At 33.0% G+C, this 17,715-nt stretch overlaps 1 protein-coding gene across 1 annotated transcript in view; it reads left to right on the forward strand.

The window, feature by feature from the left end:
* Positions 1–17,715, forward strand: part of LOC115881008 — a 31,962-nt gene that overhangs the window by 1,905 nt on the left and 12,342 nt on the right. Inside the window, exons 2-7 of the mRNA XM_030898358.1 lie at positions 897–1,081; positions 1,673–1,921; positions 10,946–11,237; positions 13,579–13,872; positions 14,044–14,282; positions 16,680–16,821. Of these exons, the coding sequence (XP_030754218.1) occupies positions 897–1,081; positions 1,673–1,921; positions 10,946–11,237; positions 13,579–13,872; positions 14,044–14,282; positions 16,680–16,821 (1,401 nt within the window). The remainder of the gene's footprint in view (positions 1–896; positions 1,082–1,672; positions 1,922–10,945; positions 11,238–13,578; positions 13,873–14,043; positions 14,283–16,679; positions 16,822–17,715) is intronic.

The raw sequence follows: 17,715 nt of genomic DNA on the forward strand, positions 1-17,715 counted from the left end.
TCGCAAGAAATAACCAGAGATTTGAGACCAAAGGTACCCTAATAAATAACTGCAGATGTGAAGCAAGGCAGGAACAAAGAGAAGATGCAAGAAATGATACCGACTTGGAAGTTTTATTGCGCGTGGAAGAGAACGATGGAAAGATCAGCACAAGGAAACTTGAGGATGAAATAGGAATAGATCACACTACAGCGTTTCGAATTTTGAAACGACATAAATACTATTCCTTCAAATATGAAAAGCACCAAGAGCTACGAGATGTGGACGAAAATGATTTCTTTCTCTGGGGCCATTTAAAAAACAGGATATACAAGGATAAAAAATACCCAAATCTAGCCGAGTTAAAAAATGCTATTTCTGCCGAATGCAATAGAATTTCAGTTCTAACAATTTAATAGTACCTAAATTAATAAGTTATTGAATATTGTAATAATACTATAATTAACCTTGTAATTGATTACTTTATTTTACTTTATTTTACTTATTCATATTAATTTGTATTTATAAATACATCTTTAAGATTTCCGATGTAGGAATGAGTTTTCAATAATAATAAAGCACTAAATAGGTAAATTTCTGAAATGACAACTTCATTTGACAGTTATCTTTTACCTTGACTGGTGCACATATGTAAATACAGGGCCATAAGAAAGGAGAAATATTTAAAAAGAAATCGGCGATAACTCGTAAACGAGCTAATCAAAAATATCTATTAAGTTATTCTTTTGAATGTGGGTTTCAGTGCTCTTGAATAAACCTAAATAGAATTATTCTCTAAAATAATTAGGGAAGCCAATAATTGACCCCATTAAAATTTACATGGGATTTCCTATGTACCGTTCGACGATGCAACACCCGGTATAATAAATAAGACTAATAATATGTTTATTCTACAGAGTATACAATTCCTCAACGAGTGATCCTCTCTCTGATCCTGCATTTCGCTTTGCAAAATGCCTACAACGTGAGAGTGGTGATAAATATCGCCATCACTGAAATGGTGAAACCGATAATCAAAAACGCGACAACTGCCAGAGATGATTGTCCCAATTTGAAAGCTGAGGAAGTTCTGGAAGTCAAGGTTAGAAAGGGTTAATAATACATTCTAAGGATCTATGTAATACACAGGATGAGTCTTAAATAAGGACAAATATTTTTAGGTGTGGTATATTTCGACCCCAAAAAAATTGAAAATCTGGTATTTTTCGGAAATATTTTTGATTTTTTTTAATTCTTATGGAGAAAACATGATATCTTGATAATATGGCAATATAAGGAGTAAATTAAATTTACAAAAAAAGAAAACCTGGGAAAAACAGTTATTTTTACAAACTTATTCATATTCACTGAACCAAAAGTCGACATCAATACAATGAAAAAGTTCATTAATATAATGAATTAAATCATTAATTTTGAGCAGATGAACGATTTCATTGGCACAATGAAAAGTAATTCATTAACTCTATGAACTTTAAGTTCATTAAATCAATGAACAGTGTTCATTAATTTGAAGAACACATTCATTGGTACAATGAACAGATATCATTAATACAATGAAATAATTTCATTGTATTAATGAACCGTATCATTAATACAATGAAATTTATTTCTTTTAATTCGTTTTTTAATCGTTTGTAACAGATATTTAACAGATTTTTCTGTGTTTTTGCAGGAAGGACAGTACAACTGGGATACAAACGACCAGGCCCTCATCAAGTACATTTTCTTCGTGGGGTACTTCGTAGGCCACCTTCCTGGAGGTTGGCTGGCAGACAAGATCGGTGCCAGACACGTCTTGGGCACTGGCGTACTTGTATCCGCCATTTTGAACTTAATACTGCCCTTATCAATTACTAAAGGTGGCGAATACTGGGGCTTCATTTTCTGCGTGATAATACGCTCTCTCATGGGATTTTTTCAGGTGGAGTTATTTATAATTTATAACTATACCGAGTATCGTCTAAGCACCTATATTTGATACCAATTAAACTCCCTGGGCAGCCCACCTGATGAAGGGTAGGCCCAAAAACCGGTTGTGGGAGTGGAGCTTGGTTCCCCCCTTTACGACAAGCAAAACAATTTTCTTTTTACTTTTTATTTTTTTTCTCTACTTTCGATTTTTCGAAATTAGAAAAAATACACAGCTAAAGGCAAGAAAATATTATATTATTTATCTTTGGTTTTTGACATATTTAAAGATAAAAGCGTATAATAAATTGGTATAAATTTAAATAAAGTCCATAAACTAATTTCGATTTTGATAATAGCTACTAACTGCCACTAGAAATTTGCCATGATGACACTAGCGCTCTTGTTTGCCATTTTATCGAAAAATTACTCTTTATTTAAGATCTGAGCTAGATAGGCATAAGAAACCCTAATATAGTTCGAAAGAGCATTTGAATCTGCTTCGATTTATTTTAAAAAATACAGGGTTTTAGCATAGTTTAAGGAAAAGAGTAGTTGCACTCTCGCAAATATTTTCTGCCAGTTTTTGCAAGCTGGCAGGTTGCAAAGCGTTTCAGTCAGGTGGATGACACTTCTTATGGGAGAACTGGCAATGGTTGAAAACTTGACTACAAGCGATTTTCTAGAAATCTTCCTTACCGATAAATTATTGACAAGAGTGACAGATAAAGCCTTGACGTTCTTTCAGTATTCCAGTTCATCTCTTTTTCTTTCTAAAGTGTGCGTTGAAAGGAGACAAAAACAATTTTTGGTGACCCATAATTTGTTATTCGAATACCACTTTTCTCCTTGTCGGGTCGTTGACGTTGACTTGTCGCCATTTTATTTCTTTTGTTTACACGCTGCATTTTGCTTTGCAAATTTAATACATAAATTATTTAGGCAAATATATAGGTTTTTAATAAAACTCCTCGGACTAACGTGTAGGTAAGTGTTGATAATTTTTTTTTCATCTTAACATGCTCATTGTCGTTCTCCTGATTTTAGGTGACAGAAAAGGATCATCAAATCAAATTGAATTTTATATTTTCCTTCCTATTTATCCTTCCTAAATATCAACGAGATGAGCCATCGGAAGAAAGGGACCATAGTACAAAACAGAAAGGTGATCTTTTTTCTTTCCACTTCGGATATTGAAATTATTATATACTGTAGTCGTGTTCGGCATTATGCTCTGAGAAATATAGATAAACAAAGAACAACAGATATAAAGCATCCCAGAGGAAAAGAGAGGCAATACCTGTATGTACTCTCTCTGATATTTGTGAAAGTTACAGCAAAGTATTGTTGTAAATGTCATCTTTTTGATCGACCTGAAAACTTCGAGCAAAAAGATGACACTTTCAACAATACCCTGACAGATATCAGAGACGATACAGGTTTTTCCTCTCTTTTCCCCTGGAATACTTTTAATTTATTATTCTTTGTTTATCTAGATTTCTCAGAGCACTATGAACGAACTCAGCTTGTATGTTTGAAATAATCGTCCAGTTGGCTTAAAAATGATGATCGAAGACATTTCCCATATAATTTTACTTTCAAAATTATGATATATCTTTTATTTCTAAGCCATCTATGACGCCATTTTTTTCAGTTTTGTTATAATTAATTTTGTCTCTTGATCTACTTGTAACATTATTCTTTTAATTTTATTAATTTATTGTGGTGAAATTAATTTCTGTTGTATATTTGATATTGATATTAAACATATTTTTAAAAAATGGTGTATTTTTTGTGTTTTTGTGTATGTATAATTAAAAAATAAATGAAGAAATAAAAATTTTTATTTTTTTAAACTTCCCGCCATGCGTGACAATTTAGTCCGTAGTTCCTACAAGCGAAATTGGGGGCGCTAGTAGCAGTAGAGTTGTCAACAGTGTCAAATTTAAACGTCAATTTCACTTTCCAATATTTAGCAAGGCGCTCGCACTTCTTGTGTATGTGTTTTGTGGTTTCAGTTGAATTCGGTCCGTCGAGCTGAGAGGTTCTAGGGCTGCGTCCGAGCACAGGGACGGATTGACAAAAAATGAGTGCCTTACTGTGCGCTGCTATTAATTGTGGAAATAATTCAAAAAATTGTTCTTTGAGTCTTTTTAGATTTCCATCGGATGTAAATCGGCAAGCTGATAGTAATTATCAATTAACATTTAATTATATTTGTTTATTTTAGAAGCTGAGATATTATGTAATTAGTTAAATGTTATTATTTTTTTTAGCATGTGTGCAAATTTAAAAATAGTTTTTTAGATATACAGGTTGTCTCAAATATGCGCATGAAAATATTTTTTGGTCAGGGGATTTTCCATAAAATTTTCATTCCAATAATAATTTACGAGATAATTTATATAAATTGGTTTTTGAAACAATTTTACAGTAAATATTTTGTACATCTAAAGTCTCCGCAAATTATTCATATTTTTTAATTGAAAGAATTTTATAATAGCATAATCTCTTATAAATTTAGTGAACTGTATTTTTTTATATTTTTTTATTTATTTTTTATTATAAGTGGTCGTAATATAACAATATTCAAAATATTATAGACAAAATATTGAGTTTATATTTGAGGGAAGAAAAGTGCCACACCTAGCTTTAAACCACCGTAAATATACAGGGTGGCCCATTAGTGCGAGGAAGTTCAATATCGTCGTCGTTGTCGAAGGTGTGAAAAAAGTTTTATTCATATGTTTCAAGGTTTATAAAGGGGTGTATCCTAAAATATTTTGTTATATACAGGGTGTCACAAAAAAAGTTATGGTAAAGTTAGTTTGATTTTTTTTTATTTTTACATCATTCTATATACATTATTCTATATTGGGTATTTTTTATGGCGTCACCAAAATCGCAATATTTAAAATGGTATATCTCAACTTTTAAATGCGACATTCTGTATATTATTTTTCTGTCAGATACAGAATTAAAAATTGAACATTTTTTTATTAATTTAAAGTGTTTCTAAATTTTTACCGCTGTCGCAGATATTCGCAGTATTATATTACATATGGCTCTTTCAACAGTAAATTTTTTTCAAAGCCACCTAATATGATCTTTGTCTATCTTGTCTTGTCAAAAAATGTTCACCTTTTAATTCTACATCTGAAAGAAAAATAATATACAAGGTGTTGCATTTAAAAAAAGTGTGATACAACATTTTTTAAATGTTACGATTTTGGTGACGCCATAAACAATATCCTGTATACGATAAAGTAAATTTTTCTACACGAATTTATTCCGATATCCTTCATGTTTAAGAAAACATAGCAAAGTATTAATAAAGTTATATTCACTCTAGTTTTTTACCACTTTTCGTATATAATGTTTTTAACCAAAGTTTTTTAGTAAATAAGAAATAGATTGGCAACACCGCAGTGTGCTTTAAATAAAGACAGTGTACTATAGCATAATTTTATGCCGAATCCAGTTATCTATAGAAAATTAAACTTGCTTTAAATATAAAAAAGTCGTAGAAAATCTCTGAAATAGATAATAATATAAAAATATGTCATTATATATTTTTTCCGCATTTCTTCCCATCAGAAGATTTTCAGATACAGAAGAATTGTTACCTACACGAGATGTGAAAATATTCTGTTTTCAAGGAAGTTTTTACTCGATGATCATTTTTTTTATTTTATTTTATTGTGAACTCATATTTTCCTAAATACATATCTGTGAAACTATGGCGAGTGCCACGTCTATACTTTGCCTAGTTAATAGACCACGACTATACAGCTACGTCGTCGGCTACGGAGGCGAGAACAAGGTCATATAAAGTGGCAGAAAAAGAACAAAGGATTTGACAATGAGTAAAACTACTAGTTTCCTTATACTATGGTTTTAGGTTATATTGCGTATTTGAAATAACGAGAAGTTTTATGTAAAATAAATATTTAAAATAGACCAGCAATTTTTGATACCCCTGTATTAAACGAAGCAATCAGATTTTTCAGTAAAGTTTATTTCTTTGACTTAAAAGTCCGCACAAGCATTAATTCTGAAAAGCAATGTACAGAGTGTTGACAAATTTTTTTATTATAGCATGCATATTTAAATATCTTTAAATATCTCAAAAACCAAAGCTTGTAAACATATTTATTTATTTCGTGTCCAAGGATTTAAATATGAAATAAAATACCGGGTGTTCCATAAGAAAAAATAGGTATATACCCTGTACATTTCAAAATAATTTTAAATTATGCACATTGCCTTCCCACATAATATATCCATTAAATATTTTGTTTCTACATCTTTCCGTTTTCGTATAATCAACTGAGGCGAATGAGGTGCGCCACCCTGTATATACTTAGCCTTCTATAGTCTTAAGTAAATATAAATATTTTAGGGGTAGTATATTTTGACCGAAGGTATACGTCTTGATGCAATTATAGGTGCAATATTAGTGTTTTATTTTGCTATATTTTTGTTATATACACTATTGGACAAAAGTAGAGCAACAGAGTTCATTTTTATTCATGTTTCATCAAAGATTTATCCAAACTTCATTAATTTCATCTATCAAGGATTGTTTATTTGGAAACATTTGGGTACGAATACGACGTTCTACTTCTTCCGAGAGATTTTCAATAGGGTTTAGGTCTGGGGATTGTTCTGGCCATTGCAAAACTCGAACATCATTTTCCCTAAACCACTGTTGAACAACTTGTGGAGAGTGTTTTGGATCGTTGTCCTGTTGTGAAAATAAAACGGAGTGGCATTTCCCATTCTGCATAAGGAAGCGTAACTTTCTGCATGATATTCCTATAAACAAATCGGTCCAACATCGTGTCATTAATAAAGTATATAGGGTCTATCCCATTTAGTGATGGGCAAAACTGTTATTTTTAGATAACAGTTGAAACTGTTATAGTTATTTATAAAAAACAGCTTAAAATAACAGCTAAAAATAACAGGTTTCTTTATTTTACTGCTAAATATCTGAAAGAGTATGAGACGGTCATCGCCAGGCGTATTAACGCAGTTGCAAGTTGCAAAAATGACGTGCTCGGTGGTAGTATTTCCAAAGGTAGTATTTTGTCAAAACATTTCTAAATATCGATTGTTATCTAAAATACCTCTCTAAAAACGGTGGTAAAAACCGCTCCAAATAAGCGCTGTTTACAAATTGCGATATAAAAAAAGCCAAAATTCCGCCACTCGTCTATACCTACACATTGCGATTTACCTACGCCCTGCCCCTCGATCCGCGTAGATCCTGAATTGCGTAGCAGTGTACAGGGTGCATCTCACTCGACGGGCGAGAAGCTCTTAGTTATGATTTTACCATTTGCGGTCAAAAAATAGCCATATAAGAAAATGTGGAGTATATTCTTCATAAGTAAACCAACTACACACTAGAGTTCGAATTAATTTTACACTTAAACTAGCGTGTACCAGCGACTTCGTTCGCGTCGAATTAATAATTTCTAATGGTGATGATAAAGCAAAACAAGAATTTCCATTAACATACAAACTGGATAAAATTTTCTCACATTTGCCAAAAATAAGCTTTCTAACGTCGAGCAGTTTAAGCAGAATCGTGGTTAATCAATTACTCAACTTTTTGGAACACCCTGTATGTTTTTAAAAAATTTCAAAATATGTAAAAAAACAAAATAAATTATGCGTGTCCGGCGTTTTCCCGAAAGACTAACCGTTTTTAAATAACAAATATTGTAATATTTGAGGGGCGTTTTCACCCTGTTGGAATTTGAGATTCGAGAAACCCCTCCTTATCGAACCTCAACCCCACAGTCAATCCGTTTGCAAAAAATCAGCTTTAAACGTCCAGCAGTTTAAGCAGAATAGTGATTACTCAATGGTCATATTTTATAAAACACCCTGTATATATTTTTAAAAAATCTTAAAATATGTAAAACAACATAATAAAATATACGTGTTTTAAGAGTTTTTCCGAAAAACTCACCGGTTTTTAAATAAAAAATATTCTAATATTTCCGAGTAGTTTCACGCCCTTAGAATTCGAGTTTCGAAAAATCCCTTCTTATCGAACCTCTACACACTAAAGTCAATCCGTTTTCCAAAAATCAGCTTTTTACGTCAAGGGCTTTAAGCAGGATCGTGATTAATCAATGACCAGATTTTTCAAAACACTCTGTATACATTTTTAAAAAATCTTAAAATATTATTCTGAAAATTTTTCAGAATAAATAAATACCTAAATATTGCAAAATAAAAACACTAAATCACCACAATACACCAAAACACTTTACTTTTACACTGGACGCGCGTTTCGCTAACCATGTTAGCATCATCAGCAGATGATTATAAACTGTAGTCTTAAGTAAGTAAGTTTGAGTTTATAATCATCTGCTGATGATGCTAACATGGTTAGCGAAACGCGCGTCTAGTGTAAAAGTAAAGTGTTTTGGTGTATTGTGGTGATTTAGTGTTTTTATTTTGCTGTGTAACACCAAAGGTTCCAACCCTCAACTGTAATTTACCTAAATATTGAAACTTAATAAGTAAGTACTGAAACATACAGTGCCATAATATCCCGACCTCCGTCCGTTATGCTCGTAACAGGTTGAAAGAGAATGTATCTAAAACAACTGATGGCGTTATTCCCCAACCTGTTTCGAACCTCCATCGACAATCGACCGATGCAGCAGCGTTCCTTTCCCACACCGATTATCTCGACCGCCGCCCTGTTATGCTCGTAACAGGTTGAAAAACAACATATCTAAAATGACTGCTTCTCCAACTTTTTTCCAGTCATTGACTGTCCAGTTTAAATGCCGACGTGCGAATGCCAACCTTGCTGCTCTATTTCTTTCCGAAACTAACGGCTTTTAGCTGGACGTCTACTAAATAACTTTGCATCTACAAATCTTCTTTGTACTGTTCGCATACTAACCGTTATTTTTAGAATTTCGGCAATAATTCTAGGTGTAGACTTCCAAGGATTTTGAGCAATTCTTTTGATGCGTCTGTCGGTCATTACTGTTGTTTTATTTGGCCCTCCCGATTTTGGCAATTTTTCTAAGTGTCCCCTGTCATTATACGATGAAATTATTTTAGATACACTGTACCGGGGTAACACAAACTGTTTTGAAATGTCGCACAGTGCTTCGAACATATGGCTCTAGAGGACAAAAATCCAAAACTTCTCTTTTGTTGTAAGCAATTTATTCAAACTAGGTTTATTTGACACAAATGATGAGTACTCTCATTGTACTAAATGATGATGTTCTTAGTCCCACGTTTATGAAAAAAAAATCTTATAAATAATAATAATGTTTGGAGCTGTGTTCCATCTAAGCAAATAAAAGTTATAGTATGAAAACGGTGTAAGTATTAAATAAATTCCTGTGATAAAAAAGAATTGAAATAACATTAGAACATGATTCCTACAATATAAGCCTAATATAAGATAAAAATGTTTTTCTTTAATGAAAAAGAAACATTAATGTTATATTTAATTAAAAAAAAAAAATAAGATACTATAAATTTACTTTAGGACAACAAAATGCATAGATCGTAACTACTCTGATTCAGGAGAATCACTGCTGACAGAATCTTCCAAATTTATAGTATCCAAATCACAGGTAGATGAAGTATCCTCACATATAAGATATTTCTGTACATCATTTTCTAATATGTTACTTTTTCGCGTTGTTTCTGTTCATTTTGTCGGTATGAGGGGTTCGGATGTTAATAGTTATCTCTTTAATAGACCATATCCATATATTATTTTTTCCTTTTCTTGGGTATGAGATTTTATAATAAACTGAAAGATGGACACTTTTTTTATTCGACGTTTCGCTCCAACATAGTGGACTTTTTCAGGCACAAGTGGTGTCTCATTTGACTGGAAGATTCATCAATATCTAATAAGAACATATTTTTTGAAATACAAATAATTTTGAGTTCTTATCCTTATGATCAAGCCAAGTATTAGCCAGATCGGCATTGCTTATCAATTTTACTCCATCTGAAAAGTATTATAAAATAAAGTTCGTCGCAAGCAGACGCAGGTGAACTATACAAAAATTAAAAGTGTATGAATATGGCAACAAAAATATTCAATAAATACGATATGTTTTTTTTAAATGCCTTTTTGAAGTTCGCAAACGTAAAATTTTTATACCCATTTAAGAATCATCTTAAAAAATAAATAAAAACTAAACAATCACGAACTTGTTTAGAAATAAATTTAAAGTACATACCTTGTTTAACAATATACATAGTGGCTTTCAACTAAGTACGTACCGGTTTAACTCCATAATATACAGAACTACTATGAATGTTATTCTTTTCACTGATGAGATAATGATCGCAAAATTTATTTTTAGTGAAAATATTTGCTAACAAAAACGCTGTTTATGAGAAATAATATACAGGATGGTTGAACATTGCTATAAGTATAAAATTATATATTCAGATATTAGTAAATTTTAACTTATATTTTTATTTTTGTCCATGGGACGAAGCACTGTGTGTCGGCTGGTTTTTTACCTTCCATGAATGCATTCACAACTCTTTGTTTCAAGTCTTTTGAAATTGGAATTCCTCTTGGCATGACTAATCCAGCATAGAAATGTTTAAAAAACATAAAATAAACTTCGCACAATTATTTTGGCCTTTACTTTTGCTAAAACCCTTCTTTGGAATGAATTGTTTGAAGGTTGCTCTACTTTTGACGCGTTACTATTAAGCATTTATAACTAAATGTCAAAATAAATTCATTTGTTTTGTTAATAAAAATTCTTGCTGTCATGGATACTCATAGCCTACTTCGTAGTTTTTAAATTTATTGTATTTGTATACATTATCATGCATGTATAATTAAAAAATCGCGATTTACAAATATTTCTCGAGGTGTTGCTCTACTTTTGTCCGATAGTGTAAATGTGTTGGACAAACTAGAATTACAGAGTATATGACTCAATTAAGATATGGCAGAGCAAATAAATCTTGTGTTGCTCAGACTCTACTTTAAAATGCGTTACATTTATAGGGTTGTATAGTACCAACTATAGCGACGTTCATGAGCTCGTGGGCACCCAGGAAAGAGAGAGCCATGCTGGGTGGTGTGGCCTATGGTGGCGGCAACCTGGGCAACATTATGGGAATCGTATTTACCGGTGTCATAATCTACTATACGAACAGTTGGGCTAACGCCTTTTACGTATGGGGACTGATGGCTATAATGTGGTACTTCCTGTTCCTTTTCACCGCATTCTCGTATCCAGAGACTCATCCCTTTATTACTGAAAAGGAACTGGCGTATTTGAAGGAGAACCTCTCTAGTAAGATATCATTCATATAAAAATAATGAAAATAATACGTTTATTTCAACGTTTATTTCTTACTGAATTTCTGAAAAATCCAAATAAGTTCATTATGAACTCTATTTACCTAATATCCTTGTATATATATTTTTAAAGTAGATCAACCTAAGACGTTTATGGACTAAGACTACTAGATGGCAGGACCGGTTTCCCTACAGAAAAATATTTTTTGTTACTCTGAATTTTGAAGCTACCAATAAAAACAGAGAAAATAAAAATCGATAATTTTCGGACTGTGCCGATTGGTTACTAATCGACCAGATACTTTTTGTCTAGTAGATATGCTATAAAAGCTGGCAATTATACAATTCGACCATTGTAAATACCCGACAAATTCTTCAAGGCCGACAAGGCCGATGCTTCTCACTGATAAGAAATAAAAATGTTTGTTTAGATAATTTTCGAGGTATTTTTTCTTTCTGAATGCACATTTTAAAATATTTTATATTCTTTGTCCCCTTGACCTATTCCTATTATCCTGGTTGCACGTATGGAAGTTCTGTTTCTTCTAGTTTTAGAAAATGTTCATATTTCTTTTTTCCTTGAAGGTATAGTGTAAAATTAGATTAATTTATTAAGTTTAATTATAGTGTTTAGACTGTTTAGTGTAACATGTTAGTGTAGACTACCAAAAATAGTTTAGTAGTGTTTTTATAGTTTATTTTGCAGTTAAGTAGTAGGTGATGGGATAATTTTGTTATTTTTTTGCTGCTTTAATCTAAATAAAATATCTGTTACAATCATTTGCTCTATAAAGTAAAATGAAGAGCTGTTCGGTATCTTAAATTATACAACAAATTTAAACATTTTTGCCAAAATTTCATTTAGTCAGGTTTATAGACTTTAGTGTCAATGTCGATATCGACGATATTGATTGATGACGTGCATCGGAAAATGTTTTGCGATTACTATATAAATATTTTCCATACAACTCCACCGACGACTGATTTTTTTTCTTAAAATGGTCCTACTAAAGGTTTACTATTGTCTCATGCAAAAAAAGCCACATCGCATAGTTTTTGAGAAACGAAATTGTAGATTTTTTTTTACACAGCAGACCGACAAAATATACCGGGATTTCCAATATTTCCGATTCAAAAAATACTACGTATTTTTGAATCAAAATAAGTTAATTGCACACAATTTACCCCACCAAAATCTCAATCCCGCAAACCCGCGGGATTAAAGCAATCAATCCCGCGGATCCACAAAATTGCGGGATTGTAAACAATAAATGATTTTCTTTTCTCTCTCCGATTTTGGGAGGCGGTTTGGACCAGGTTTTTAGACGCATCTATTGTGATTAAGATGCTATGTGATTTTCGAAAATATATTTAGCGAATTCTCGTATACAGGGTGTTTTATAATAGTGTACAAATTTGGTAAAGAATCTTTTTTACCGAAAATTTACAATTTTTGAAAAATCGAAATTTTAACTATGTACGACAAATCTGTATTGAAATTAGAAAAAAACAATTTGGTGTTTTTTTTTAATTTTTTGTTTTAAGGAAAATACGATTTTTTTTTCGAAAAATATGCATTTATAGTCATATATTTGGTCCTAAATGGTACAAAAGGCATTGTACATTTTGCATAGGCCCGCAATATATTGATATAGCGTGTATCTTAAACTATCTGTACAGAAATTTGGACCGATGTATACAGGGTGTTCAAAAAATATATTTAATATTAAATAAACTTAAATTTTATTATAATTTATCTACTTATTTTATAAATAAAAATATTATTCTGATGTTGAAGTTTTTTTTTAACTTGTGTTAGTTATCTGCTTTCAGATACACTTTATATCAATAATTTTTTGGCACATGTAGAATGTACAAAGCTTTTTGTACCAATTAGGACCATCGTATAAAAAACGTCGTATTTTCCTTAAAACAAAAAAAAATAAAAAACCGATGAAATTGTTTTTTTCTAATTTCAATACAGTAAAAAAGATTCTTGACCAAATTTTCACTCTTATAAAACGGATATTCGTATACAGGGTATATGAGAATTCGCTAAATATATTTTCATATTTTCGAAAACCACATAGTATCTTACGCACAATAGATGCATCTAAAACCTTGGCCAAACCGCATCCCAAAATCTTTTTTATTTCAAGAAATATTCAACTTTAAATTTACCCTAAAATTTTGCTTGTCCCGATAATTATGTCCGGCAGTTTATTTGACGTAATTGTTCACAAGTACTAGTTAAACGCTTTTCTTCACTTATAGGCACGCAAGAAAGAAATCTAACAATTAACCTGTTTGTTTTAACCAGGTGTTTTTTGTTTTAGAAATGCCTAAAGACTTCACAGTGCCCTGGGTGAAGATAATCAAATGTATCCCCATCTGGGCAATTTTGGCAGCGCAATTCGGCCACGATTACGTTTTGTACGCCATGAACACCGATCTGCCCAAGTTCATCAAGGACTACCTGAAAATGAACGTGAGAAACAACGGGATAGTAAGCGCCATGCCGTTCGTGCTCAGCTGGATTTCGGCCATTGCCAGCGGCTTTCTGGCCGATTACATCGTCAACAAGAAACTGATGAGCCTTTTGGCGATGAGAAAATGGCTGACGATTATTTGTAAGTATTTTTTAAGTAAATACTCGCGTGGGGTATTTTAGTACCCCAAATTGCTTAACTGGGGTATTTTAATACCCCCAAGTTATTTAATTGGGGTAGTTTTATACCCCAATTAATTTTCCAACGCCAAACTCATAGGTGTTAATTTTAATCCTGTTGTATATTTGACAGCTATTATGGGACCAGCCTCTTGCAACATTCTCGCAGTCTACATAGGGTGTTCCCGATTATGGGTCGTTTTTCTCTGCACGTTCGGCATGTTCTGGATGGGTCCTTTCTGGTCGGCTTCAAAAGTCAACGTCAACGACCTCAGCAGACATTACGGTGGTATCCTGATGGCTATTATCAATGGGATCGGTGCCTGGGCTGGAATTCTAGGACCCTGGATTACAGGATACTTTACGCCAGACGTAATAATATTGCACACATAGAGAAATCAGTAAAATTTGGCGTTCATGTTATCAGAGATATCGAAACTATTACCGAAACTATATACAGGGTGGTCCGAACTGTATTCCGGAAACTTGAAATAAGTAAAAAAGTTCGTATAAATGTATGTCCTAAAATGCTTAGTTTTGGAGATACAGGGTGTAGAAGTTTCATTTTTATTTCGATTTTTTCCAAATAATTTCTGAAGGAACGTCAATATTTGGATGAAAATTGACTTCTGGGAGTTTTTTGACATAAGAAATTTGATTTTGATGTCAATATGACTCTTATTTGTAGGGGGTGCCACCTACATGTGTTTTAACTGTTTTGAAGACTAACAACTTTTTGTCTGAACCTGTATAACACTACTGAGTGAAAAAATAACATTTCCATCATTTTTTACGTAGAATTTTTAGAATTTAGAATAAGTGGGAGGGGGGTTAATCTCTGCGACCTTAGAGATCTATTGTGTCCCCCTTTCTTGAGTTATAACTCATCATACAGTCCCAGGACTTCCTACGGAGACCCGTGTCCTTCACAGTCGAGGAGCTACGACCCAGGCCGGGTAGACGAAACGGTAGCTTGTGTCGCCTGTTGGGTTTAGAGGTAGGAGGTAGGCTCCCGACACTTGGAGGAGGTGGTAACTTGTATGCCACTTGCGGAGGATGGTCTCACGCAAGTGTCAGCCACCTCTCCTGTAGTTCTCTTTGGGTTTGGCCCCTTGGAACTTTCATTGTTACTGTTCCCAGTATTGCTAGGGGGTTTCCCCACAGCTCATAGTGTTCCCATGAGTCGCTAGGGACAGTCGGTCCACTTCTACAGAGCCCCGCATGTAGAAGTAAGGAGTAAAATACAATGGGGTGCCCCCCGATGCCCCAAGGTTGAGGCTGTCCGTAGCCCCGCCCGGTATCGTTATATGTCTTGGTGCAATTCCCTGGCCACGACACTACAGTCAGGGACAAGACGATGAGTGAGATGCTTCTTAGACCAAGCCAAGTGCTAGGGGGGATTCCTCCCAGCACCTGACCAGGAGCTTCCCCACCAACGACAAGGTCTTGCATCTCCTAGGGAAAATTTTTTACGTAAAAAATATCTCTTGGTAAAAATCGCTACGAGTACCCGTTCTCAAGATATTTACAATGGAAATAGCCAATACATGTCATTATTGTTACGTTTTTCGTCGGTTCCGTATGGATAGAAAGTCACAATTAATTTAAACACTATTTATTTAGCACTAATTAACAAAAACAATAACGATAAAAGACTTAAAGAACTATTTACAAACGATTTATAACTGAGAATTTATTTTTTTAATTTTAGCGCGTCAACTCTACTCGTCTATTTATAACTGCCCTCTGTAGGCCCCAGCCGCTGGCTTTTATACCTACAGCTGAAGATTTCTAGAATAGTTCATAGATCGTTAGGTGCATAGAGAAGGTTTCAAATGTTCTCGTATGTACTAGTCCATTCCAGTGGGACTCGATTGTTCTCGAACGAATGAATCATTACGGTGTCTATTCTTTAATGCGATGTTAAGGTCATCTGAGGGCGGGACATATAGTTAGGTTAGGTCGAGTCCACACGGGCCCGCAACATTATTGACAAAATATAAACACGTTGAGAGATAGTTATTTGACTGAAATAATCAATTTGGGAAATTTCTATTTTTTTTAAATTAATCATAATTTTTTCTTTGGGAAAAGATGATAAAACAGTTTCTGTTGAACTTTTGACACAAAAATATTTCAAATTTATGATTTCAGTCTAATAACTATTTAGTCAACATATTTAATCTATGTCAACGATGACAGGTGTTGATAATTTCTCTAGAACCATTACTCGTAGCGATTGTTACCAAGAGACCTTTTTTACCTAAAAAGCGTCGTAAATGTATATTTTTTTACTGAGTAATCTTATACAGGTACGGACAAAAAGTTATTACTCTTCAAACCAGTTAAAAAATATTTAGGTGAAAAATTTGTTAAATATTTACAAATTCAAATTTCTCATGTCAAAAAACTCCGAGATACCATTTTTTATCCAAATATTAACATTAATTTAGATAATGCTTGGAGAAAATCGAAATAAAAATGAAATTTCTACACCCTGTATCTCCGAAACCGAAACGAACTTTTTTACTTATTTCTATCTGCTGAATATGCTGCCGAAGTTTCCGGAATACAGTTCGGACCACTCTGTATACGAAATACGAAACTATATCCTGGTTAAAAAAGACAGTAATATTAACTAGTACACAAGATATGATCTCTCAAATTACATGAAATGTACAAACTTTTTCTTTTATTTTTTTTTGAGTAGTGTCATCCACTGAAGTTTAGTACACTTTTTTACACCCTGTATATCATCGTATTTTTTAGGGGACTCTGGAACAATGGCGTTTCGTGTTCTGGGTCATGATGCTCATCGCTGTGCTCACTTCAGCTGCCTATCTATTCTTTGCGAAAGCCGATAGACAAGAGTGGGACTACTGGGAAGGAGAATTTCCAGGAGATGAAGATTAATCTTCAGTTATTAATTCATAACTAACCAATATATCTTTTTATTAATCCTATGTTTGTTTTATTACTATTAATTCCTTGAAGGAGGTTAATATGAAGGCACTATTACTAACTCTGCTATTTCAAAGATGCCACATGTTTTTTTATCCCCACGAAAGATGGCACATGTTTTTTGAAATACTCTGTAGTATAAAGAAGACCCTGGACTTTTGATGGGATATTTTAAAGCCCGAAAAGTAATTTTATTCACATAGATCTCTATATCTATGCTCTATATGCTCTATATTACAAAATTCTGTAAATTCATAGGCTGTTTATACTTGTAATTTGTTAAAAACCCCAAATATTTTTTTTTAGCCGACCATACCAATAGGTATGGTAGGCTGTTAAGATCGGCAAATTTTTTTTTTAATTTCACTCAAAATAGTTATTTGGGTCATAAATGACCTAAATACAAAATATTTTCATGGTGTCTGTCTGTCTGTCTGTCTCAGGGTACGGAAGTAGTTAATTAAGACGTAATTTACTTGATTAACTACGTGTTCTTCAAAAACTACGTCTTTTCCCGTTCATTAACTACACACACCGGAAAAATCTAGGGATATAATTTTATTAAAGTTAAAAATAATTGTTTTGAATAAACAACCACATATTTGTAGGCCGATTCTTTCTACTTCGATTGAAACGAAGTAGTCACACTAGTTATTTCTAAATTTGGCATATTTGCAGAAGTGTTTCTGCATTTTTTGTCAAATGTATAAAAAGCACCTAGCATCAATTGTTCGAATTTAACATGTACTGGCTATGTTTTTATGATAACTGGCCAGAATTCATTCAAATAACTCTGTTTAGTATTAAACGACATTACGGAGTGTAGACATCTTAACGGAGACGA

This window comes from Sitophilus oryzae, unplaced genomic scaffold (genome assembly GCF_002938485.1).
Source record: "Sitophilus oryzae breed Bouriz unplaced genomic scaffold, Soryzae_2.0 scaffold_1693_pilon_pilon, whole genome shotgun sequence".
NCBI classification, from domain to species: domain Eukaryota; kingdom Metazoa; phylum Arthropoda; class Insecta; order Coleoptera; family Curculionidae; genus Sitophilus; species Sitophilus oryzae.